Source organism: Raphanus sativus, chromosome 1 (assembly GCF_000801105.2).
Source record: "Raphanus sativus cultivar WK10039 chromosome 1, ASM80110v3, whole genome shotgun sequence".
NCBI classification, from domain to species: Eukaryota; Viridiplantae; Streptophyta; class Magnoliopsida; order Brassicales; family Brassicaceae; genus Raphanus; species Raphanus sativus.
In genome coordinates, this window is record NC_079511.1 from 4,474,375 (window position 1) to 4,497,770 (window position 23,396).

Sequence of the window (23,396 nt, forward strand, 5' to 3'; positions counted from 1 at the left end):
CATGCTTGTTCGGTTTCGTCTTGCTTAGAGTAGGATCTGTCCTACGACCTTCTCACTAGAACACACAGACTCAATTTATGTATGTAAATTAGATAATGCATGCATTAGCCGTTGAAGTAGTCCAAAGAACGGGATCGGAATCATTAATAATCACATTGTCGTTATAAACAAAGAAGGTTGAAATGGCTTTCTCTCCCAAGCTATTTAGTCTATACTTGTACCGTTGCAGTTAAATTACGTCTTTGCAATCCATTATGGGTAACTTAACGCGCAAGTAATACTACATTACAATCGCTAGAAACGGGTCGGCACTGCAGTATCAAAAATTTCTCTGGATAGAAGACATGTCTCGGAGGGAAAGTGAAGAGATAGGCTGCTCTCTGATGCGGGATAAGAGGATGGAGGTTTGCTCTGTTGCAATCTCTAGCCTCTCTTTCGATTTAGACGATTCAGAGACGAGTGTCGAGACCAGATTCTGCAGAAACTGTACTCTTTCTCCATGATCATCCGCGTTGCTTCTGAACGTCTTGCTAAACGACGTGCTGATCCTGCGCCACCTCAGAGGAAGGTACCTGTCCGGGAGCTGGAAACAGTTTCCTGTCGAGAGGACACGGAGCGCGTGCCTGCAGAGAAACCCGGAGAACTCGAACAGTTGGCAACTGCAGCTTATGATGCCTTCTTGAGGAACCCAATACACTTTTCTTCCTCCGTCGAGTTTCGTGTGGTGCCTCACTAGATACCCGTCCTCCATCTGGAACGAAGCGTAGTGAGCTGCAAGGACAAGCTGTTCTTGGAGCTTGGAGAAGGCGAAAGGAGTGAGGACAGAGGCTGCGTTGGATTCCATGGGCGCGCCGGTTTTTAGGCTGATGTTTTGGAGATTCTGCTGCATTGTTTGCTGTTCTGTGGCTTGGTCTTTGAAATCCACAGCAACAGCCACCTGTATATACAATCCATTAACCCTATTGAATATATATGGTTGCACCACCAATGAATGACATAGAAAAGGCCTAACCAGCACTGACTATAACATTGCCAGAAGAAGAGAAAAACATACTTGTTCTACAAAATGAGCTAGCCGGGTCTGTGCGCTCAGAAACCTTTGGATAAAGGCGTTAATGGCTTTGGATCGGCCACTCAAAGTCATTCCAGCTAAAAAATGGCTTCTCAGGTACGGTAAAGACCACAAGGAACGTGAGGCGTACAAGCTATTTATGTGCCTGTTTGTGTGCAGTCCAAACGAGTTCACCATGTCTCTCCAACCCAACTCGAACTCCTCTATGGATTCCAGATGGTAGAGGCGATAGAACTCAGCTTTCCAGTCGTTGTAACGCTCCCCAAGAGCAGCATTAAACCAGGATGGAAACTTCCCAACAACCATCCATATGCAGAGCGCGTGCTTAGTGGCTGGCATCTCTCCATCTATGGCTTCTTTGAGACACATGTTATGGTCTGTCAGTATTGTTTGAGGCGCCTTCCCACTCATGAAACCTGTGAAAGCCTTTCCATATGAAAAAAAAATGTCAGATAGGAACTACATGGACTATATGAAAAAGCCAGATGTTATACAAAAGTACCTGTAGTGCCCATGACCACGATCTCACATTTTCATCACGTAGAAGCACACAGCCGAAGAAGCAAGGCACACCGTAGTTATTAACTCCAACCCATATTCCAAGTGGCATCTCAACTGCGCTTAAGCGATGCGTTGTATCGAAAACCACAGCATCTCCAAAGATTTCGTATGCCTGAATGGAAGAAGCATACGACCACGCAATATTTTCCAGCTTATCGTTTGCATCCAACGTAAACTCGAATTTGAAGTTAGGGTCTTGCTCTTTTATGCTCTGGCACATCCTCAGGAAATCGATGTTCTCATCCTCGGGATCAAGCTTCTTGAACGACTGAAGCAAGTTCCTGACATCCTTCTCAGTGAAGGGCAAAAAGCCAGGCTCGACACACTTCTCAAGCTCCATGAGCCTCATCATCTGCTGAACTGTTATCCCCGTCTTGGAAAACATCAGAATCCGGCTTTTATCTGCATCCGATATGGACCTGTACGCAGGAAGGAAACGAACTTGGCTCGGTTCGAGGAGGTCGTGATTGTGGTGATTAGCGAATCCCGTGACACGCCACTCCACTGAACCTAGCTCCGTGATTTTACTAATCCTCAAGTAAGCTTGACATCCACACCGAGAAGATCTTCTGTTTCTCTGTGGCTTCCCTTCGCTTAGAGTCTTGACAGGTGTGTTACCAGCGCGATGGCAAACAAAGTAGCGCCTGGTGAGTCCTTTCCCAACTCCATCTTTTCCTTCAGTCCTGTGACGGCGTATCGAGAACCCGCAGCGCTTAGCAAACATACTGTAGAAATCGTAAGCTGCATCGTGTGTGAGGAATCTTTGTCCTATATATGGAATGACATCGTTAACTGCTTCTAAAGAGAGTCCCGTCCCGTCTGGTGATTCCTCGGTGCTACTAGCATCGTCCAAAGACAGAGATCGATGGTCTGAGGGATCATCGTAGATGAGCAACATCTGTCCAGCATCATCCGACATCTTGCTTCTCAAGTATATTCAGTCTCTCAAGGGTCGTCAGAAAGATTACCTGACATGACAACCACATAAAAGCAACAAGGATCTGAATAGTACTGCTACACATACAATGTTAAAAGATGGCTAACTATTCAGATAAAGCTATCGACTTGTGGTGATACATGAATGAACAGCAATTACAATAGCCGTTAGAAGAATCAACTAAGCGTAGAATCTAGGACACATTGGTAACAAGTTTCAATTTTTTAACTCATGCACACGAAGATAGAAGATTCAGAATCCAAAAATCAAACTTTCAATTCGAATCATGAAAGGAACAATCAAGGTCACATTTTGTATGCGGATCAATGGCTATATCAGAACAAAGCAAGATGGGTTTCGCAATTGAAATTCGCATGAATCGAAAGCTAATTTCTTTCATCTTTAAAATAATAACAGACAGAGAAGTTGTAAGAGAGAGAGTGAGAGAGACAGTACTGGTTTGAGACAGTAGTGAGGAACACAGTGTTGTTGCGAGAAAGGAGAAGCCCTAATTTGCGCAGGGAGGTGACAACAATCCCTTTGTTTCTCCTACGCATCTTGTTATCTTACGCCTTCTCTACTCCTCTCTCGAATAACACTAAACCTGTTACCAAACATTCCCACTTTACTAATACGTCACCGTTTTGATGTTAATTATATTATCGTCTTTAATAAAAAAATGTTATTTCTAATTCACGGGTTTAAGCTACACACCACTCTCTCATTTCAGCTTTAGTCTACTTCTTAAACCCTAACCTCCGCCATGTCTCTCCGTCACCTCCTACGCCACCGTCTCTACGCGGCGGCCACCACAACTCGAAGCCCTATTTCGATCACACTCATCCAGCAACGCTTCTACAACATCTCATTCCAATCCAACGATCCTTCTCAATCCCAGACTCCTCCCAATCTCTCCTCTCCAGCTCCCTCTCCACAGATCCAGAATCAAACAGTTCCCTCACCAGCCGAGGCAGCAGAAGCCAAGCGCCGCGAACTCAGACGCAAGAAACGAATCGAGCCTCCTCTCCACGCCCTCAGACCCCGCGGTCCACCTCCGAAGCGCGACCCAAACGCGCCGCGCCTTCCCGAATCAACCTCCTCCCTCGTCGGCCACCGCCTCAACCTCCACAACCGAGTCCAGTCCCTGATCAGAGCCTCCGATCTCGACGCCGCGTCGCGCCTCGCCCGCAACTCCGTGTTCTCCACCACCCGGCCCACCGTCTTCACCTGCAACGCAATCATCGCCGCCATGTACAGATCCAAGCGCTACGCGGAATCGATCTCTCTCTTCGAGTATTTCTTCGAGCGGAATCGAATCGTCCCCAACGTGGTCTCGTACAATCAGATCATCAACGCGCACTGCGACGGAGGACACGTGGAGGAAGCTCTTGGAGTGTACCGTTACATACTGGCCAACGCTCCTTTCGCTCCTTCGTCTGTTACTTATAAACATTTAACCAAAGGTTTGGTTCAAGCTGGGAGGATCGGAGATGCCGTTAGTTTGTTACGAGAGATGTTGAGTAAAGGCTTAGCTGCGGATTCGAATGTGTACAGTAATCTGATAAAAGGTTACTTGCACCTTGGGGAGTTAGATAAGGCCAATGAGTTCTTTGATGAGCTGAAAAGTAGGTGTACTGTTTACGATGGGATTGTGAACGCGACTTTTATGGAGTACTGGTTTGAGAAAGGTGAGGATGAGGAAGCTATGGAGTGTTACAGGTCGTTGTTGGACAAGAAGTTTAGAATGCATCCGCATACTGGGAATGTGCTTTTGGAAGTTTTTCTCAAGTATGGTAAAAAGGATGAAGCTTGGGGGTTGTTTAATGAGATGTTGGATAATCACACTCCTCCTAATATTCTCTCTGTGAATTCGGAGACGGTTAGTATAATGGTTAACGAGTGTTTCAAGATGGAGCGGTTTGAGGAAGCCGTTGATACGTTTAAGAAAGTTGGGAGCAAACCGACCTCGAGGCCGTTTGTGATGGATTATGTAGGTTATTGTAACATAGTGACAAGGTTCTGTGAGCATGGGATGTTACCAGAGGCTGAGAGGTTGTTTGCGGAGGGTGTAAGCAAATCGTTGCCTCCTGATGCTCCAAGCCATAGAGCGATGATTGATGCTTATCTCAAGGCGGAGAGAATCGACGATGCTCTCAAGATGTTGAACAGGATGGTTAATGTGAATTTAAGGGTGGTTGCTGATTTCGGTACGAGGGTGTTTGGCGAGCTGATTGAGAATGGTAAGGTGATTGAATCTGCAGAGGTTTTGAGTAAGATGGGAGAGAGGGAACCGAAACCAGATTCTTCAATTTACGATGTGGTGGTTAGAGGTCTTTGTGATGGCGGTGCACTTGACCAAGCCAAGGATATAATTGGTGAGATGGTTGGATATAGTGTTGGTGTTGCTCCTGTACTGAGGGAGTTTATCATAGAGACTTTTGAGAAAGCAGAACGTCGTGAGGAGATTGAGAAAACCTTGAACACGGTTACTCGTCCGATTAGAAGAAACTCTGGGCAGTCTGGTAACACTGCAGCTAGTGTACCCTCAGTGTTAGGAGCCACATCTGCAGTTGCTCAGCAACCTAGAGAGAAGGCCCCTTGGATGAGCCAGGGGGCAGGGTCAGGTTGGGCTAATGGTCCAACAACAGCAGGAGGAACTTACAAGGCTAATAACGGCCAAAATCCGTCTTGGTCCAACACTTCGGCTAACCAACAGCAGCAACCTTGGTCTAATCAGACGGCAGGGAAACAGCCACCATCATGGTCGAGTCAGGCACCAGGATATCAACAGCAGCAATCTTGGTCTCAGCAACCAGTGTGGTCAAGTCCTTCAGCTCATCAACAATCATGGGCTGATCAGACAACTGACCAGCAGCAACAGCAGGCTAATCAGACTGGTCATCAGCAGTCATGGTCTAACCAGACAACTGGCCAGCAGAGACAGTGGGGTTATCAAAACTCTGGCCATCATCAGCAACAGTGGGCTAATCAGACACCTGGCCAGAAGTCAGCATGGACAGGGCAGCAGCAGCAGCCGTGGTCTAATCAGACAGCTAGCCATCAGCAGTCACAGTGGTCAAATCCCACGTCAGGACAAGTAGCTAATCAAACACCGTGGTCAAACTCTGTGAATGGTCATCTTCCTCAACAGCAGCAACAACAGGAGCCAGGGTCTTCCCATGAGTGGCAAGATGGTGAAGAAAAAAAGGTAGTTGAATTGAGCAACTAGTTCAGACAAGTTGCCTATTCCTTCTGTCCATCTTCCTTTGCCTTTTGGTTTGTAGGTCGCAATTTTTTGCAAACTCCGATATTTATTTATTTATTAAAGATCAACATCAGAATATAAACACCTTTATCGTTGATCGACTTGTATTTATGCTTCTCTTGAAGCCTCCTAATAAAGAGTAACGCAGTTCAAATATCAGTAAAAACTCTCGCACTGTAATTTAATTTTCCCAAAAAGTTGATGAGATGTTGGTAATCATAACTAGATTAGCTTAGCTCGAAGCAAAACTCTTACATACAAAAAGGCTTATTTATAGCCAAAAGAAGTCCTAAGTATATATCTCGTAGAAGAATCTCTCATCTCATCACATCTCTATAAAAGTTAGAAACATGAAAGAGAAATCAATCAGCTGTTTTCCTTCAAAACCCCATGACCGTAGAGCTCAAGTTCATAAGAGGAGCCAAGGCACTAGGAGCAAACTTCCTAGCAAAAAGAAAGCACAAAGAAGTCGGCTCTTCATTGTAAAGACAATCCGTCTCGTTTCTCCTTATCGACTGTAGAAACCCTTCCGTGATATTATCCGCCGCATACGTAGCTGGATGCGGACCCCCAATGGACCAATCCACCCACGTCACGCTCCTGTTCGCGTTCACTGAACCGTGGAACATGTTCAAGAACGTCGGGATGTAATGCTCGTCGGGGTAACAAGCGGGTCTGCAGAACTGTTTGAACAGCGAGTAGTACTTCGAGTCGGAGATGATGTAGACGGCGAGTTTGCGGTTCACTTCGAACCACTGAGAGCCTTTCCGCCAGTGGTGCAGTTTGATGTCCGGGAGCATCTTGCGGCTGTAACGCCCGCGGCCGTAACGCGTTGGCTCGTCGTAGGAGTCCACGAAGCTGTAAGCGGAGTTTATTAGGTAAGAGTAGACGGTGGAGAAGTTGTAGACAGGGACGCAGCTTTCCGAGAGGAGAACGAAACGCTCGTTTGAGAAGTCGAGCAATGCGTTGGCTAGAAGACGCTTCTCTGCATCTGTTAATAGTGGTGATCCCCATTCTACTTTCTGAGATATATCAAAGTATAAAAAGAAACATCAGAAACCAAACAGCCTTCTTTTTTTTTTTTTGTAATCATAGAGATCTAACATAAACATCCATGATCCTCAAAAGTTATAAACCAAAAAAAAATTAGAAACCAAACTGTGGAAAAATAAAAGCCTAGAGCAATTTACCAGGATCATTGCAGTATCTAGAGAATATGGAATAGATTACTACAAGAAATGAATTTTAAATCAACAGGAGAAGTTCATATAATGTTGTTAGTGAATTAGTATGTTTTATTGGTTCACAACAACTAAGCTAAAAGCAGCAGCTAAGTTCCACCGCATCATAACCTAATGTACTCCGAGTAGAACTATTTAATCTACCACATCAAATCTTGCTTTAGAGTTTCCAAATAATTTTTCCGGAACTAATGACATTTAACTCTCTAACACTACCACTACATCTACCTCTGTTCGTGTATTCTAAGGTAAAGTCACTAGTGAAGAAAAAAAACTATGTATTTGTTCTGTTCCGATCAAACATAAGAACAAAAAAAAAGCAACACACTTTTTTTAATAGCATCAATCAATTCAACACGTACCTGACTGGGGATCTGCCGGTCGTAAAACGGGGAATCACGTGACACATTCATGTCGTAACCGGGAGGGGTATGGACATAAACCGACAGATACTTCTCGTTGCGTTTAAAAAACTTCTCCCAGAGGGGAAGCATAGGCAAAGGCCCTCTCGTCAGAAACATGAACGCCACCTTCGGAACCCTGTCGTACGGATAATACTCCTCCTTCGCCGGAACCATCGACGCTCTCCAGAACAGCTCGTCGTCGCTCATCCCGTGGCTCAGATTCTCCGGCCGTACGAACCCAGCGACGCTCCAGCAATCTCGATCCTTTCGTTTCGTCGCCGCCTCCTTCTTATCGTCCTCGTCGCCGTCGCAGTCGCGGTGGACGACTGTGCAGTTGGAGTAATCGGGAACGGTTTGTAGGGCGACGCCGGCGGAAGAGGAGGAGGATGAGAACGCCGTGGTGGGCAAGGAGTTGAAGTAGCGATCGATGTGGGAGCTAGCGGCGAGGCCGATGATGATTCCGGCCATGAATACGAGCAGAAACGACAGCGTTTGGGCCAGTTTTAGTAACCCTATGTGCTTTTCGCCTTCCTCTTTCTCAACACCCACTCTTCCTCTCGCCATTATCAAAATTCGAGAAAAAAAACCCAAAACAGAGTGATGAATGATCTCTCGACGCGACCAAAAATTAAAGTTTCATCCTTTCATGGAAACATTTGTATGCTTGAGAAAGAGACCAAAAAATCAGATCTTTCGTGGAAGTTGGGAAACTGATGAGTGAAACAGATCAGAAACTGAATTCTCCGCAGAGGAGAAGAAGAAGAAGAAGGAGGGGAAGGAACATGGACAAATCTGGTGTTTTGTTTCTTTTAGTAGGAATCGATGTGTGGTGGATTTTGATCTTATATTAGTAAAGAACAAAACTAGAGTTGAATTTATACGTTATTTTAATTGAGTTTTAAGGTCCACGTTGAACTCATTAACGAGTTCAAAGTTCAAACTCCGCAGATCTTGCCAGGTGGGAAGAACTTATAGGTTTTTAAGTTATTGGGCTGAAGGCCCACGTTCGATTGTGACGTGGTTTAGTGCTCGTCATCTCTTTGGTCTGACTTTCTTTTATAAAAGATTTCAGTATTCCAGCTTATGGATTACTAGTATTGATCCCATGCTTCGCATGGAAATTATTTTTTGGCTTACAAATTTAATAAAACCAAATTTCTGTTTTATATAACTAAAAAGTGTCATGTATATATATTTCAAGAACAAAGTCTTCAACAAAATCGTTGACGAATTTGATTGTCTCGTTGATGCAATAGAGTGGGAAAATAATGTCTTTATCATTGCATGTGTATTGTTATAACATAAAAAAAAAATTGTATTGCAAGACTGCAGTAATATTAAGCAAAATAAACACTGCAATAATAAAAAAAAATATTTTTTTGTCTAAATGGTAAGATAACAAAAATATAGTTGCCATATAATATATACCTCTGTTAATTTTGTTTTAGAATTGATTTAACCTTCCCATGTCTGCGGTTTTTCCATCTCCAAGACTTCATATTCCTCTCTCCCCTACGACCATGCATAAACCAATAGGAAAACAATTTAACAATCTGATCCTTTCGTGTGAATTAAAAAAACGCATCTACCTTTTTTGATTGCAACGTTTGCATGTTTCGTATGTTTTTTGTCTTCCTCTTCTTTCTCTCTTTTTCGTCATATAGTCTCTTTATCTCGTTGAACTTCCAGCAGTTCATATCCACCACGTCCAATTTTTTAGAGAAATCTTCTTCGCCATGTAGTGCTCCGTTGAAGCTAAAAAATATGTACAAAGAAGGGAGATAGTGTCACTGGAAAATATGGGTTGTTAAGATCCAGTTACAAAATATTAAAAAGAAGAAGATCCAATTAAATAGAAATCGAACCCTGCATTGGCTCGGGACATTTGATATGTACGGCCCCAACTATCAATTAGGGTTTTCAGATGAAAGAAGGATCAAATGAGTTTGATACTCTGTTTCAAATCAGTTGGGAATTTCTCTATTGTCTGTTTAACGAATATGAGAGGTTATAGAGTATGAAAAAAGGATCGTGGGCAAAGAAAAGAATCATTGGTTATCCTAAATAAAACTGTTATACGGTTCCTGTTTTTTTAACTTTGTTTCATTATTTTGTTTAAATGATTTTTTCTCATAATTTTATTAACTTTTATTAATTTTTGTCCACATGTCATTTTTTCATTTGCCAAGCGACTTGCGCTTTAGTATATAGGGGATTTAATTTTTAGTGCAACCTAATGTAATTATTAAACACTAAAAACTACAAAGGTTTGGTCATTATTTACTCAGACAATCAAATGGGTATAGTCGTATAGAGTATGTATTTTCACTTTTCAGAGAATAAATTAATACAACTATTTCTCCATTTCTATGAGCTTTTGTATAATTAGAAAATTTGTACTCTTTTAGTAATTTTGTTTATATAAGTTTAGCTTTGACGATGTTGTTATCTTTTGATTTTACTTCTTTTTTATTTGACTAAATTTTTGATTTTACTTTAAGAAAATGCTTTGATGAAATTTTTTTTTTCACTGTTCCATCTTATAAAATAATAATAAAACATAGTTTGCTGGTCAAAATATATAATGGATTACTTAGGTAAGAAAATCCTTTTTAAAGTGAAAGCATACTGGTGTTGTATAAAGATTTTATCACCATCAAAATATCATCTTTGTGTCACCTTGTCACCCACGAAGAGAACACAAATTGGTCGTGGCAGTTTCAGAAAACTTCCATATGAATGGTATTGTGAAATTCTATCATGAGTTTTTTTTTTTTTTCTAAACGATTTTCAATTTAAATTGCAAGAGAATAAAAAAGTTACAATGCGTTATGCATAGTTAGCCAAGTGGCTATATTAGACATAAATTTAAATAGCCCAATCTGATTGAGTAACTAAGCCTGAAGCCCAAAAGAAGTAATGGAGAACCCAAGTGAAGGAAGCCCAAGTAGGTGAAGAGTTGGAGTCTTATGATCTTTGTCGAAGCTTCGATTTCATCGATCATGCAGAGGCAAGCCAAAGCTGAAGGAGATCCGATGATTGAGTAGGATTGGTGAAACGGAAGGTAGCAATTCTTAGACGAACCATCTTATCAATGTCGGCGATGAGGGAGTCAGAGGATTGGAAGGAGCTACGGTGAATACGGTGGTTCCGCTCCGTCCAAACTGCATAGATCGTGGCTTGCCATGCTAGAAGGAGAAGCTTTCTTTGAAGTCGAGAGCCAGCGAAGTTCTTTAGCGAGAGGAGTGTTGATTCCCAATCCGGAGAGGGAGTGAGGGAACATCGGGAAGCTAACGCCGCCCATATTTCCGCCGAGTAGCTGCACCTGAAGTAGAGATGATCGCGCGATTCACCGGCAGCATTGCATAAAACGCAGGCTCCATTTATTTGAAGCCCCCACTGGATCATCCTATCTTTTGTTGGACACCGATTTAGAGTCATCAGCCAAGACAGGAATTTGTGCTTGGGGATCCCTCCTGAAAACCAAATCTCCTTATGCCATGGGACAACAGGAGAGATCTCCCTTACTAAGTTATAGACTAGCCTAGTGGAGTATTTGTCTGAAGGTACGTCGCCAGGGCACCATTCAAAGTGATCCAGCGTTTCTGTTATAGTGAGGGAGGAGAGATGAGCGATGATCCTGACCTGATTGTCTGACCTTGCTGCAGGTAGAACCCAGTGATCAAACTCCCAGAGCTCAGCTAGTGTGGCATTTGATGGGATTCCCAGAGAGTTTGGAATTCTATCATGAGTTGCTATGAGTTACTTTCAAACTTCGCCTTAGCTTTACAAAAGAATGGTGAGAACACCAGCTATATGTCAATTCGCAACGCTACATTAAACATCAGAACGCAAAAGTAAAACAAAAATTTAAATGGCAGGCAACATGAATACATTTGTATACGTGATAATTCATCCAGTAACTTGTGATTGGCGAGAGAAAGAAAGAATCTTACATTCATTCAATCTAACGAGAGTCTAGGAGATTAAGCTCTTCTTAAGTTCTTATCATGATAAATCACAAACAATTAACCTGTCTCATATACTAATTAAGTAAACAGAAAATTATCTATTCTATTTAAACAGGAACATGACGTATTTATAAATGTCATGTGTAACTATATATTTTATTTATTTAATAAATCATTATATCAAATTAAAATAATATTAAACATAAATATGATTAAAATTAAATATAAAAATTCAAATATAAAATTAACAAATGGAAAAATTTGGTGACTTCCTTTTTTTTTAAAGGAAATAAAAAGAAGAAGCACTCGAGTCATATGAGATTATTCGCAACTGTTTTGAAATCTGAAGCTTGTCCCGTGCCTGCCTTTTTGGTTCTAATTTACGTTCGTCTCTATAGGACCTCGTCTCCGCTCTTAAAGGAATATCCCCAACGGAGACCGACGAATAATCTCTAGCTTAACACCATCACGACCGGGAAAAATAATCCTCCTGTAACCGCCGGTTAACGGTTCTGGGCCAGATCTAATCTACTCACTCCTCTCTTCCCTTCCAGATCTCTCCTACTTCGATCTCGATTCGTGATGGAGGCGATCGATGAGTTGTCTCAGCTCTCAGATTCGATGAAACAGGCCGCGTCTCTGCTCGCCGACGAAGATCCCGACGAGACCTCTTCCTCCAGACGCCCCGCCACTTTCCTAAACGTTGTAGCCTTAGGAAATGTGGTGAGTGTCCCTCCTCCTCCTCTCGATCTGATTGTGTGTTTAGGCCTGTGATCGAGTGTTGTTGATATTAGATTCGTTATTCGTGGATCTCGATTAGATTTTTGAATATCCCTGAAAACGATTTTGATAGCTCATTGATCTCAGACTGATGATGTGTATTGATATTTTCCTTTAAGATCTGCTTGTCAGATACTCCTCCCCTCTAGTTTCTGTTCAAATGATTTTGATCAACATGACACTTAGATTTTGTTGGGGGGGGGCTGTAGGCCATTTAGTAAAGATTTCAACAATTTTTTTTTAAAACCAATTTTGGGGCCTATGTGAATGAATTTCTTCAAAAAAAATTTGGGGATTCGAGGCGAATATTTCATTCGGATTTAACCATGACCGGCCCTTGATCAACATTCAGTTTCTTAAATTAGTTGAAAGGTTGAAGAATGAAATTGCTTCATGGAGGTAGCAATAACTTAGGTAGTTTTCGGAAATGAAATTATGTCTTGTGTTCAGACCTAAGTGATCTCTCTCTGCTTACTGAAACAGGGAGCTGGAAAGTCTGCAGTTCTGAACAGTCTTATTGGACATGCAGTCCTGGTAAGTAGTACGTTGAGTCCTTATGTTTATCATTTGGATCGTACATTTCATTCAAAAAATATACTGATGTCTGTTCTATTTGTTGGTGGACAGCCTACGGGTGAGAATGGTGCTACACGAGCTCCTATAATAATTGACTTGAGCAGGGAGGCTTCTTTGAGCAGCAAGGCTATTATCTTGCAAATCGACAACAAATCTCAACAAGTTTCAGCAAGTAAGTCTCCCTCTATCAACATATGCAATGTAGCAGTGGTGTGTGAGGCTCTTTCTGCATGTTTACAATATAATGCGTTTGATGAATCTTCCTCATAGTGTTACCATTGTGTTCGACATGGGTTTGTTATAGGTGCTCTGAGACACTCTCTTCAAGATAGACTTAGCAAAGGAGCCTCAGGGAAAAATCGTGATCAAATATATTTAAACCTTCGTACCAGCACAGGTAAATCCTTTTTAATTCCACAACCACTAGTGACAAGTGTATGTACTCTTAAAAGTAGCGCATCCCTTAGCTAATGTAAGCTGGGTCAATGAATATATCTCTGATATCAGTGAACTGGTCAGCTGTAATAAGTTGCCACCCCCATCCCATATACAATTTATTGCACTATTTTAGAGCTTGAAGCTGTAAGTTGGTGGGTATCATATAATATATCTAATGGAGCTTTAAAATAAATAGTACTCATTTGAACGTAAGTAGTGACATATGACATGCATCTGTCTTAGTGTTAAATTTTATTTGATCATCATAACATATTACTTTTACTCTTTATTTTTCAGCTCCACCACTGAAATTAGTTGACCTGCCTGGACTGGACCAGAGAATTGTGGATGATTCAATGGTGAGCTTTGGACCTACTTAGTGCCTTTTCATGCCCTTCATCCCCCTGACAACCATGAAACATAAGATTGCAACAATATTAATCGAATTGCCTACTGAAATGCTAACATAGATTCATCATCATGTTTGTCCTCAACTCCTTACTGAAAACTTTTCTGTTTTTGTTATTTTGGGGGATCTCTTTACAAGATTTCTGAATATGCGCAACACAATGATGCCATACTGCTGGTTGTAGTCCCTGCTAGCCAGGCATCTGAAATTTCATCATCCCGAGCCCTGAAGATTGCGAAGGAGCATGATCCAGAGAGTGAGTACATTAGATTTTCAATCTTGCTTTCTTTTATTGTTTATATTTTGTACTTACCATTTGCGGTTACTTTACTAGGCACTAGGACAGTAGGCATTATTGGGAAAATTGACCAGGCTGCAGAGAACCCGAAAGCCCTCGCAGCTGTTCAGGCTCTTCTCTCAAACCAAGGACCGCCAAAAACAACTGACATCCCATGGGTAGCTCTTATTGGCCAATCCGTTGCAATTGCATCAGCACAGTCCGGGAGTGGTGAGAACTCCTTAGAAACCGCATGGCGTGCTGAGAGTGAAAGTCTGAAGTCTATTTTGACTGGGGCTCCACAAAACAAGCTTGGCAGAATTGCCTTGGTGGACACCCTTGCTAGCCAGATCCGTAGCAGAATGAAGCTCAGGCTTCCAAATATCTTGTCCGGGTATTGCTTCAGTCATATATTTTCTTTCATTAATGTCATAAAGTGAAAGTTAGACCAATTGTTTCACCTATTAATCTGTGATGATAGCTATGGAGATACTTACATTAGGCGTCAAACAGGCAAAATAATTATTTTTCCAAGCTTCTTTCATAAGGCGTCCTTTTTTTTCTTCCGGTTTTCATCATTCAAATTCTTTGTACAGGCTCCAGGGTAAGTCTCAAATGGTGCAGAATGAGCTAGCGAGGCTTGGGGAACAACTCGTTAACAGTGCTGAAGGTACAAGGGCTATAGCTTTGGAGCTTTGCCGTGAGTTTGAGGAGAAATTTCTTCTCCACTTGGCTGGTGGTGAAGTAAGTACTTTTCTACATAAATAAATAAACTTTAGTTGGAAACCCAAGCATATCGAGAAAAAGAGGAACTGTCTAAATATTAGCAATCATAGTATTTTGCTAACATACGTTTGGTTAGATCACACTATATCGTGGGAAATCTCATAAAATCTGATAGCTGAGGTTTGTGGTAGTGTATACGCCCACTGAGGGGTTGAATTACATTTTTTGTACTTGTGTGCTTTTAGTTCATGCTTAACTCCTTTTGCAACTGGGTGTGCGTTATACTTTAACAGTCTTTTTTGTTCAGGGAAGTGGTTGGAAAGTTGTTGCAAGTTTTGAAGGAACTTTCCCCAACCGAATCAAGCAGCTTCCATTGGATAGGCATTTTGACTTGAACAATGTTAAACGGGTGGGTGCCTGCTTCTTTCCTAAAATTTGCTGCACGAGACATGTTTCGACACTAAACTTCAGACTTATTTTTTTTGAATTTATCAGGTTGTTTTGGAGGCAGATGGTTATCAACCTTACCTTATATCTCCAGAGAAAGGGTTGAGGTCGTTGATAAAGATTGTTCTTGAGTTGGCTAAAGATCCTGCACGTCTTTGTGTTGATGAGGTGTGCATGCAGTAGTATTCAATTTCAGTAATTTACTGCATTCGTCTCACTTTGACACTTTAATTCTTCTGAAAGTTCTGAGAGTTTTGTTAAGTTTTCTTTTATTCTAGTGCTCTTATCTACTTTACTTAAGTCTTAATATATATTTCCTACTCCAAATATCATGCATCCAGATCTCTGGTTTGTGTTATTTCTCTATTGAGCTAATATGGTCAACTTTTGATTAGGTTCATCGAGTTCTTGTTGACATAGTTTCAGCCTCTGCAAATGCTACACCTGGACTCGGGAGATATCCTCCTTTCAAGCGGGAGGTAATAATGTTCGGTGGTGTTTTGTTCAATAACATTTTGTTATTTCGATAATAGCTGTTCCTTCCTAACAAATGATCAACCAGGTTGTAGCTATAGCAAGTGCAGCACTTGATGGTTTCAAGAATGAAGCCAAGAAAATGGTGGTTGCACTAGTCGATATGGAACGGGCTTTTGTACCACCTCAACATTTTATCCGTCTTGTGCAAAGGAGGTATACTGTCTTAGCTTTCTTTTCAATTTTATTTTGTACTCTTCATGGTTGTACTCGGGCCTATTGATCCCTCGTTGTAATTTTTTCTTTCTTTTAAACACCCTCGATCTTTGTTGAATTCTATAATTTCTTTAGCTTTTTGTTTTTTTTTGCGTGTTTGTTTGTAGAGCATTTAGGGGTTTTGATGCTTTCATTACTAAAAAAAAAAAACTGTGTATGAGTGCTCGCTTAGGATAACTTTGACATTGATCTATTCCATAAACTTCTTATGCTTCTTGTCAACCATCTTTATGGTTTTGTTACTCGTTCCTGTGAGCTATTACCTTAATGGTATAGTTACCATGCTTTCTGATGGGGGATTCTATATACTTGTTAGCCTGGCTGGTAGGGGTGTTTGTGGTCACTTCAGTATGCGTCCTTTAGAATCTCTATGGCTGGACTTTCGTATCCAAGCAGTTGTATTTCTGTAGCTGCACATTTGTTGAGGAACTCCAAAATTGTTGTTTCATGGTTCATGACTGAAAATCATTTCTATCCTTTTGACGATGTATTGACTTCATCAGAATGGAAAGACAACGTCGCGAGGATGAGCTGAAAGGACGATCTTCTAAGAAGGGACAAGATGCTGAGCAGTCCCTTTTAAGCAGGGTGCGTCTTCATTCCAAATTAATTTGAATCCTTGTCGTGGAAAATGCTTTTTATGGTTTTACATTAACTTGCACGAAAGTAATTAATTTAATTCTCATACCTGCATGTATATCAGGCTGCTAGTCCTCAGCCGGATGGTGGTAGCATGAAATCGATGAAAGACAAACCTAGTCCGCAAGATAAAGAGACGCCGGAGGTGTCTGGTCTGAAAACTGCTGGACCTGAGGGAGAGATAACAGCAGGTTAGTATCCTATTATACGTCTAGCCAGTTGCTGTCTAAAAACTTCCATTCTTTCCCATATCCGTTATGCGTTGCATGATTTTTTTTTGTCTTCAGCCTTGATAAAACTAACTTCCAAGGTCGATAACAAAAATATATTCTTTCATGTAGGGTACTTAATGAAGAAAAGCGCAAAAACAAATGGATGGAGTAGGCGATGGTTTGTTCTGAATGAGAAAACTGGAAAGGTTAGTATTTAGAGGGTATATCCTTCTGGTGTTGATCAATATATCTGCAAGGAGGAAGCACTGCAATCACTTAATTAACCATTTACTTTTTCCTAGCTGGGCTATACCAAAAAGCAAGAAGAGAGAAACTTCCGGGGCACTATAACTTTGGAGGTATCATTCTCTTCCCATTCTTTCTTTACTCCTGTCAACAGTGCACTAAATAGAGATAACTTCAATGAAAAAGAAGAAAACCAGATAAGGCTAATAATATAGTTTCATATCCACCTTGTTATATCCCCCCGCCCTGGTTGTTTCATAAAAAATTACAATTACTTTGTCTATTGAATATCATGCTTCAAATTTCGTATAGAACTGTTATTATAAATGAGACTTTGTTAATCCACTAGGAATGCACTATTGAAGAAATTCCCGAGGAAGAAGTAGAAAAATCAAAGAGTTCGAAGGATAAGAAGGCAAACGGACCTGATCCAAAAGGACCAGGTCTTGTATTTAAATTAACCTGCAAGGTTCCCTATAAGACTGTACTAAAAGGTACGTGAACCAATCATTTTCAGAATTCAAACTACTTAATCTTCTATGCCTTCTTTTATGAGCTTTTCCTCAAACGATTATGTCGCAGCTCACAATTCCCTGGTGCTTAAGGCTGAGAGTGCAGTCGATAAGAACGAGTGGATTAATAAGTTGCTGAAGGTTATTCAGGCTCGAGGAGGCCAAGTGGGCAATGTTTCCATGAGACAGAGTTTTTCAGAAGGTTCACTTGTGAGTCATCATGGCCAACTTCTATGCTTAATCTTGTATCTTTCGTATTTCCCTTCCTTAAAATCTACGCTAGATTTGTGCACTACCAGTTATCACTGATGAACTTCCAACTCTATTACGGTTTCTATGTGCTCTTTAGAAACTTTACGTTGAAGAGTTAAAACAAGTATTGTTGGAAGAGTGAAAAAAGTTTACGATGTCTTAGTGATCGTGGAAATTGTTGTCGAGTTGGCATATACGGCATTTATGCTTGGTAGCCGTGATAGTGGTTACTTATGCTTGTCTGCATTTCAGGATAAGATGGTTAGGAAACCCGTCGATCCAGAAGAGGAACTCCGGTGGATGTCCCAAGAAGTACGAGGTTACGTTGAAGCTGTCCTTAACAGTCTTGCAGCCAATGTTCCAAAGGTGGACTATGCTTAATCTATAGCTTCAAGCTTCTTTGTCCATCTCTTTTTTCTCTTACAACTGTTCCTCGATTACTAAGCAACATGATTTAAATAGGCTGTTGTTCTCTGTCAAGTGGAGAAATCAAAAGAAGACATGCTGAATCAACTATACAGTTCTATCAGGTTCAATATCGTTCCTCCTCCTTTGTGACGAATTTCATTTCAGTTGCGGTGTGCTTATCTGTTTTCTCTTGTATTTTGATCTATAGTGCAATTGGCAATGAGAGGATCGAGTCATTGATTCAAGAGGATCAGAACGTTAAAGGAAAAAGAGAGCGTTACCTGAAACAATCCTCTCTTCTTTCTAAGCTCACAAGGCAGCTTAGCGTTCATGACAACCGAGCTGCTGCTGCTTCAAGTTGGTCTGACAACAGTGCCACTGGTAAATTTTTGTCTTGATTCTGGAAGTGCAATGCTGGCTACTGTGAGCTACGTTAGATATATCGGTTGTTCTTAAAATTCATTGTGGTTATCTCTTGACCCGCAGAAAGTAGCCCAAAAACCAGTGGAGGAGGTTCTTCAGGGGAAGACTGGATGAATGCCTTCAACGCCGCTGGTAATGGAGGGTCAGATTCATTGTCAAGATACGGATCAGGTAGTCACAGCCGCCGTTACAGTGATCCTGCTCAGAACGGAGATTTACCATCACCAGGCTCTGGTAGCAACCGCCGCACCACCCCGAACCGGCTTCCACCAGCACCACCACAGGGTGGATCATCTTACAGGTATTAGAACCTGAAGAAAAAAAAAACAAAATGGAGACTGATTATTTCTCTGGAATTTGAGTCCCGTATTCTGGGACTAAGACGCTCTTATTTTACTAGTTTAAGTTTAAGAAGGGGACTGGATGATTGTATTACCGGTTTTGTACTTTGTAGATAGATTATCACACATGTGTGTTTGCAGCTGAAAGAGTTTGTTTCATGGAGTCATGTCTGTTTGAATCTTTCTGTTTATTCAGCTTTATTTTTTGCATCTATTGTTGAGGGGCTAGTGTGGCCCTTCCTATTTTTGAGAGGCATGTTCATGCAATATTTTGAAAGTTATACTTTTATCTGCAATAAAAATTGTTATGGGAACGGCTTGTTATAAGTATTAGGTAGACCATTAATCTGAACAAACGCCCGCTAACTTTAAACCTTAGATGGGCGCTATTAACTTTTGCCAGAACAGGATCCGATCCAGAATGTTTTTGACTTAATAAACCCTTATCTACTCTTTAGATTTTCAGCTGTATTATAATTATTAAAAAAAGAATAATATGAATAACCTGTTTAAGAAAAAGGTAAAATATGATAGAACTACATCATTAAATTTATTGTTTATCCCCACTTTTAATCATTTGGTTAGTAATTTCTATAAAACATAAAAAACTACCAAACGTGTATATTAATTTATATAATTTCACCATTAATAAAAGAAATATTTATATTATTAATTCATATTTTCGTTTTTGGTTACAAGATATATGGCAATTCAAATAAAAATAATTTTTCCTTTTAAAATATTGACTTGCTATTTTTTTCTTTTAAAACGGTATATGCGTATTGGTTGAATTACCATATAAATAAATAGAACAAGTAACAACAACCTTTGGTTAGAATATTTGAAGAAAGACCTCACAAGTCGACATGGATAAAGGAGAGATTCCAGAGGACGCCAACGAGCGTAAGCATTATCAAATCCAATCTTTCAGTTTCTTTTTCTTAAAAAAACTTAGAGTTAATCATGGGTTCTTTATTATATGGTTAACAATAGATTGCCCAGGTCCCCAAGCCGAAACTGCTGGAAAGTCAGAGTCCTGCGCAGGTTGCCCTAATCAACAAGTATGTGCCAGTGGCACTGCTCCTAAGGGACCTGATCCAGGTTCGACTCTACCTTTTCAACAACTAGAAAACTTATTTGATTTGATGCTAGTAATTAAGCATCTCATGGTGATATTTTCTTATGTTTTGTTCAGATTTGGTTGCTATATCTGAAAGAATGGCAACCGTGAAGCACAAGATACTGGTTCTTTCTTGCAAAGGTGGGGTTGGTAAGAGCACATTCTCAGCTCAGCTCTCGTTTGCCCTAGCAGGAATGGACCATCAAGTAGGCCTGATGGACTTGGATATATGCGGGCCAAGCATGCCCAAAATGTTAGGCCTGGAAGGGCAAGGCATTCACAAGAGCAACTTCGGATGGCAACCAGTTTACGTGGGAGACAACCTCGGTGTCATGTCCATATCTTTCGTGTTCCCCGAGTCTGCTGACGAGCCTGCCATCTGGAGCGGTCCACGCAAAACCGATCTCATCAAACGGTTTTTAAAAGACGTTTACTGGAGAGACATCGATTACCTTGTGGTTGACACCCCACCAGGAACCTCAGACGAGCACATCACCATCTCCAGTTGCCTTGCGGGGATCGACGGTGCTATCATCGTCACGACTCCCCAGGAAGTCGCCATGGTCGACGTCAGAAAGGGCGTGAACTTTTGCAAGAGAAAAGGGATCGACGTGCTGGGAGTAGTAGAGAACATGAGTGGTTTAGTTCAACCGTTGAGTGACTTCAAGTTCACGAAGCAGCTTGGCTCCTCGGCCGTGGACGTTACGGAAGATATGATCTCTTGCTTAAGAGAGAATGCACCACCGGAGCTTCGTCTAGATGATGTGTTTGTGTGGAGCCAAGTGTTTGACGGCAGCGGAGGAGGGGCGGAGAGGATGTGTGAGGAGATGGGAGTGCCGTTTCTTGGGAAAGTTCCTTTGGATCCACAGCTTTGCAGAGCAGCCGAGAGAGGTAAGTCATGCTTTGAGGGTAACAAGTGTTCTGTCAGTGCACCTGCACTTAAGAGCATCATAGAGAAAGTCATTGCTTCCATAAATATCAAGGAAGACCTCAGTCCTGGTGGTGGAGAGAAAAAATAAACCCCATAAATTTGAAGTGAGAGCAGCCTTTTTGTTTGTTTTTATGTAGTTTTATAGGGGCATTACTTCACATGTTTAGTATGAGATATTGAACCATCATGGCCAATTCTATGCTTAATCTTTTATCACTGACAAAGGTTTCTATGTGGTTGAATTACGCAACATGAATTAAACAGGCTGTTGTTCTTTGAAAGTTTATGTTATAGTTTTCTCTACAATTATTACTGAAACGGCTTTGTTATAACTTATAAGCGAAGTAGTCCAATAATCCGGTCGGCCCGCTAACTATCTAAACACTAAAAGGCCGTTACGCACAGAAGAGAACCTTCCAACACATACAGAAGGTTTGACTTAGGAAACCCTTAATATATAGGGTTCCCTCATTTTAGAAACAACCTCAACTTCTTCTCACGCGGCCGGCGTTCGTCTTCAAGAATCCACAAAACTCTCGAAAATCTCTTTGTATGTCTTCTCACGACTCTCTTTTATCTTTTCCTTTTATCTTTCTTGTTTCCGAACTCGCAATCTCTTTGAAGTTGTTTACCCTACAAACTCTGTTGTAGCTTGACGTACACTCTTCATATATATATGCTCTTATGAATCACCCTACCACTCTATTTTATTGCATGCACAATGTTTTATAACTGCCTGATTTGTTTATTATAGTTCTAGAGATTGTGATCTAAACTCTATGTTATGTAATGGTTCTTATGCATGTCAGATAAGCTAAACAAAAAAGCAATGGTGAAGTATAACTTCAAGAAGATAACAGTAGTCCCAAACGGGAAACAGTTCGTGGACATCATCCTCTCACGCACTCAGCGCCAGACACCAACCGTGACCCACAAGAGCAACAAGATCACCAGCCTCCGCACCTTCTACATGCGCAAAATCAAGTTCACCCAATCAAACTTCTCCCAAAAGCTCTCCACCATCGTCGACGACTTCCCTCGCCTCGACGACATCCACCCTTTCTACGACAACCTCCTCAGCGTCCTCTACGACAAGGACCACTACAAGCTCGCCCTCTCCCACCTCACCACCGCCAAAAACCTCATCTCGAGAATCGCCGCCGACTACGTGAAGCTCGTCAAGTACGGCGACTCTCTCTACCGGTGCAAGTCCCTGAAAGTCTCCGCCCTCGGCCGCATGTGCACCGTCATGAAACGCGTCGGTCCTAGCCTGGCTTACCTCGAGGAGGTCAGGCAGCACATGGCGAGGCTCCCTTCGATAGACCCTAGCGCAAGGACTCTATTGATCTGCGGGTGCCCTAACGCGGGAAAGAGCTCTTTTATGAATAAAGTCACGAGAGCTGACGTGGATGTCCAGCCGTACGCTTTCACCACCAAGTCTCTCTTCGTCGGTCATACTGATCACAAGTGTTTGAGGTATCAGGTGGTTGATACTCCCGGGTTTTGGATAGGCCTGTGGAGGACCGTAACGTTATTGAGATGTGTAGCGTCACTGCCTTGGCGTATCTTAGAGCTGCTGTGTTGTTCTTTTTGGATGTTTCCGGCTCTTGTGGTTATAGTATCGCTCAGCAGGCGTCTCTTTTCCACAGCTTGAAGGCTTTGTTTGTGGACAAACCGTTGGTGATTGTTTGCAACAAGACTGATTTGGTGGCCGTGGAGAGCCTGTGTGAAGAAGATTTGAAGCTGATTGAAGAGATGAAGGGAGGAATGAAGAGGTATTGGTTTTGAGTATGAGTGCTCTGACGGAAGAAGGCGTGATGGCTGTGAAAGAACGTTGCTTGTGAGAAGCTGTTAGATCAAAGAGTAGAGGAAAAGATGAAATCTAGAAATATTAATGACCGCTTGAACAGGTTCCACGTGCGATGCCGAAGCTTCGTGATGATAAAGAAAGGCTCCTTGTACACCTCAGGTAGTTATGGAAGCTGGTGAAGAGGAGGAGAAGAAGACGGAGAAAGATTGGAAGATGAGAATGGTGGAGCTGGAGTTTACTCTGCTTCTCTGAAGAAGAAGTACATCTTGGCTGAAGAAAGCTGGAAGGATGACATCATACCTGAGATTTGTGATGGTCATAACGTTGCTGACTTTATGGATCCAGACATTTTGAATAGGCTTGAGGAGTTGACAGGCGAAGAAGAGCGTAGAAACGCTGAGGTTGAAGAAGAAGATGAGTTTGAGATCGAAGGCGAGAAACTCACAGAGGATCAGAAGAGACAGCTGGCTGATATTCGTAAGAAGAAGGCTTTGCTGATTCAAGAGCATAGACTCAAGAAGAGCAATGCACAGAACAGAGCAACCGTTCCGAGAAGTTTGACAAGGACAAGAAGTTTACAAGGGAGAGATTGGGTAGAGACTTGTCGTCCCTGGTCTTGACACCTTCTTCTGCCATGAACCGTGCAAG

The 23,396-nt window shown here is 41.7% G+C and overlaps 5 protein-coding genes and 1 pseudogene across 6 annotated transcripts in view; 4 read left to right on the forward strand and 2 right to left on the reverse strand.

Moving 5' to 3' along the window:
- Window positions 1-117: 117 nt before the first annotated feature.
- LOC108806216 (protein FAR1-RELATED SEQUENCE 11) lies at window positions 118-3,173 on the reverse strand. Of its 2 annotated transcripts, XM_018578270.2 has the most exons (4): window positions 3,027-3,173; window positions 1,575-2,601; window positions 1,055-1,498; window positions 118-937 (listed from the first exon to the last, which is right to left on the reverse strand). In XM_018578270.2, the coding sequence occupies exons 2-4, from the start codon at window positions 2,550-2,552 to the stop codon at window positions 320-322; spliced, it is 2,040 nt and encodes a 679-aa protein (XP_018433772.1). In that variant the 5' UTR covers window positions 2,553-2,601; window positions 3,027-3,173; the 3' UTR covers window positions 118-319. The 2 variants fall into 2 exon arrangements, with proteins under 2 accessions (XP_018433772.1, XP_056862210.1); XM_057006230.1 differs by lacking the exon at window positions 3,027-3,173 and having other exon boundaries at window positions 1,575-3,020.
- Window positions 3,174-3,254: 81 nt separating this feature from the next.
- On the forward strand, window positions 3,255-5,930 carry LOC108811458 (pentatricopeptide repeat-containing protein At1g10270). The gene has a single exon (XM_018583508.2). It carries the CDS (start codon window positions 3,334-3,336, stop codon window positions 5,797-5,799), a length of 2,466 nt encoding a protein of 821 aa, XP_018439010.1. The 5' UTR covers window positions 3,255-3,333; the 3' UTR covers window positions 5,800-5,930.
- Window positions 5,931-6,037: 107 nt separating this feature from the next.
- LOC108811468 (glycosyltransferase BC10) lies at window positions 6,038-8,333 on the reverse strand. The gene is made up of 2 exons (XM_018583519.2): window positions 7,439-8,333; window positions 6,038-6,857 (listed from the first exon to the last, which is right to left on the reverse strand). Exons 1-2 carry the CDS (start codon window positions 8,042-8,044, stop codon window positions 6,216-6,218), a joined length of 1,248 nt encoding a protein of 415 aa, XP_018439021.1. The 5' UTR covers window positions 8,045-8,333; the 3' UTR covers window positions 6,038-6,215.
- Window positions 8,334-11,777: 3,444 nt separating this feature from the next.
- Window positions 11,778-19,099, forward strand: LOC108808679 (dynamin-2A). Its single transcript, XM_018580794.2, has 22 exons — window positions 11,778-12,174; window positions 12,715-12,765; window positions 12,859-12,979; window positions 13,112-13,204; window positions 13,543-13,604; window positions 13,793-13,910; window positions 13,989-14,325; window positions 14,528-14,675; window positions 14,965-15,066; window positions 15,153-15,272; window positions 15,500-15,583; window positions 15,667-15,794; window positions 16,358-16,442; window positions 16,558-16,684; window positions 16,835-16,911; window positions 17,008-17,064; window positions 17,301-17,445; window positions 17,534-17,673; window positions 17,968-18,081; window positions 18,178-18,245; window positions 18,332-18,504; window positions 18,610-19,099. The coding sequence occupies exons 1-22, from the start codon at window positions 12,034-12,036 to the stop codon at window positions 18,852-18,854; spliced, it is 2,736 nt and encodes a 911-aa protein (XP_018436296.1). The 5' UTR covers window positions 11,778-12,033; the 3' UTR covers window positions 18,855-19,099.
- A 592-nt stretch (window positions 19,100-19,691) lies between these two features.
- The window catches only part of LOC130509934 (cytosolic Fe-S cluster assembly factor NBP35-like), a 5,843-nt gene continuing 2,138 nt past the window's right edge, over window positions 19,692-23,396 (forward strand). Inside the window, exons 1-3 of the mRNA XM_057006253.1 lie at window positions 19,692-19,790; window positions 19,881-19,988; window positions 20,083-20,966. Of these exons, the coding sequence (XP_056862233.1) occupies window positions 19,754-19,790; window positions 19,881-19,988; window positions 20,083-20,966 (1,029 nt within the window). The 5' untranslated portion in view covers window positions 19,692-19,753. The remainder of the gene's footprint in view (window positions 19,791-19,880; window positions 19,989-20,082; window positions 20,967-23,396) is intronic.
- LOC130512547 (nucleolar GTP-binding protein 1-like) overlaps window positions 21,301-23,396 on the forward strand; it is a 2,361-nt pseudogene continuing 265 nt past the window's right edge.